This window comes from Chlamydotis macqueenii, chromosome 5 (assembly GCF_036417535.1).
Source record: "Chlamydotis macqueenii isolate bChlMac1 chromosome 5, bChlMac1.mat, whole genome shotgun sequence".
NCBI classification, from domain to species: Eukaryota; Metazoa; Chordata; class Aves; order Otidiformes; family Otididae; genus Chlamydotis; species Chlamydotis macqueenii.
This window is the reverse complement of record NC_141560.1, coordinates 68,644,365-68,646,657: the sequence shown is the minus strand read 5'-3', so window position 1 is coordinate 68,646,657 and position 2,293 is coordinate 68,644,365. Positions and strand designations below refer to the sequence as shown.

The 2,293-nt window shown below is 42.3% G+C and overlaps 1 protein-coding gene across 1 annotated transcript; it reads right to left on the bottom strand.

Annotated features, from left to right (window-relative positions):
* Positions 1 to 420: 420 nt before the first annotated feature.
* SMIM38 (small integral membrane protein 38) lies at positions 421 to 875 on the bottom strand. Its single transcript, XM_086749978.1, has one exon. It carries the CDS (start codon positions 857 to 859, stop codon positions 728 to 730), a length of 132 nt encoding a protein of 43 aa, XP_086606104.1. The 5' UTR covers positions 860 to 875; the 3' UTR covers positions 421 to 727.
* Positions 876 to 2,293: the final 1,418 nt, after the last annotated feature.

Genomic DNA, 2,293 nt, shown 5'->3' with positions numbered 1-2,293 from the left:
GCTGCTGAAGAACAGCTAGAATCCACCAGACAATCTCTGCGGCACAGATCTGTTTTTCATGGAACAGACTACTCTAGTGGCGTCCACCTTGTCCTGGTACTCAGATATATCACTTGCTAAGAAGTGTGAACATTCAGCAGGCTATAGGCAGTTAAAATCATTCAAGCCGTTTCAGACCAGGAGGAACCACAAGGAATCTGGTAACAAATCAGTCAATTGGATAAATATCCACTCCTGCAAGACCACAACATGACACGTAGATACTGAGCTCGGCCAGCGATCTTCAGCTTCGTTCAGGCACGCTCAGTTGTTGCATCCAGTCAGCCTGCGCAGCTGACATCTTAACGTACGGACCAGCAGTTAGTCCGGCAGGCAGCATGCCGTCGTATTTCACTTATCAAGACCGGGCCACTGGCAGCTTTGGACTGCCCAGCAATAGGATTCTTTCCAGCTTGTCCAGATCATTTAATTGGCAGAAGTCCACAAGTCTGTTCCCAACAACAAATTTACACCCGAATTTGACAGGAAGTCATTTGACTCAGTCAGTTGTTGGTTTTTTTCCCCCCTCTGTCAGCACAAGGGTTTCTGAAGAATCTTCAGTCAGTTGCAGTCTCAACAGGTCATTTCTCTCTCATCGGATCCCAGGGTAAAATCTGCTCTAGCTCCATTTACCTTATCCAGTTCTCCCCATTGTCAATTGACATCTGAACGAGCCTTTTGAAGTTTCTTAGCCCTCTTTTCTCGTGTCAGGAAACCTTCGGGAGAGTTTATAATCTATATAAGCACTAAGGCAGGACCACAAAATGAATCGTATTAATATAATTACAACCAGTAAAATCATCAAAATGACTGATTCCATATTTAAGCTAGAATAATGAGGTAATGCGAAAAAAATACTCTGGGAGATCTAATTATATAATGCAGTATTCAGTTCTGCACGGCCAGCCCAGCAATTCCTGTAACATTCCAATCAAAGTGATCTCACTAGCATGTGAGAGAAGAGTCCAGCTGACAGATTTGGGACATGTAACGTACTATTTAGTCAAGAGGCCCCATGTTCTATTCATAAAGAATTAACAACTCTTATATTGACAATGACAGTATTGTCAGAAGACCTTTGGAAGAGGGGGGGAAAAACTCCATAAACTCCGTCTCTGTGAAGTTGTACTTTTTTTTTTTTCCCCCTTTTTTCCAATGCTGATGTAATCTCCAAACATCTCCAGCAGCAGCTGCTCAGCGAAACCAGGCACCTTCTCCCTAGTCCCTTTCAGCAGCACACGCAGCACTTTCCAGCTCCCTCAAGACAATCGGGGCCTTTCTTTCACCAATTAGCTATCACTTCAAGAGCCCTGCGCTGTCCAACGGGCTCTTAAGAATGGCCTTTGCAGGAAACAACGCTGGAGGAGCTTTTTTCTTTTTTCCTAGACGAATTAAAAGGGGAAGAAGGGAGGGAGCGGGGGAGAAAAAAAAGCACAACAAAACAAATCAGAACACAGAAGCTGTCCAAAGTGCATCGCTCATTTAGTACATCGACAAACGCAGAAATCTCCTCAAGAGCCAACGCTAGAGCAAGGCAGACACAAAAAATGCTCCTGCTTTCTTTAGGAGATAGTTTGTTTAGTCGAATATGTTAAACAGGTTTCAGAGAAAGAAAGGCTCTTGTTTCAGCAAGTCTCTGAGCTACACGAATTAAAAGGGAAAGAAACTCCTGGAAGATTATGTTCTATTTCCTTATTTGGCTCTCCAAATGTAAAGCAGCATTATTTGAAGGAGACATTATAGGAAAGAACTCAGTTTAGCTCACTTTATATATAGAAGGATTGATGAAATGAGTAATTACTGGAACTGCTAAGATCTTGAACTTACTCAACTAGCAAGCTCCTTTCACCAGAAACCACACTTTCCATCTAAAAAGAAATTAAAGCTTGATTCAGAGACATAAAGCTCTGAATTTTAAATTATTTTTCCTTCAAAATCAGGGAATAGCTACAGTAATACCTCGAGGTCCCCATTGATGCCAAGTCCCAATTAGAACAAGTACAAACTCTAGGACCCAGTTCAAGAAGAAAACAAGGAACTTTTATAGATGTTTAAGTAATACCTTGCCTGGGCGTGGACTTCAGCAACTGGACCTGGACAAACGGAGTTCTGAAGGCAAAAACGTGAAGGATCGTCAGTAAGTGAAGTGACTTGGACAAGGTCCAAGCAATAGCACAGTGTCAGGACTGATTTTTGAAACCCTGTACTAAACCAAACTGCATACCAAAATATTGCATGTCAGTATTCTCTTATA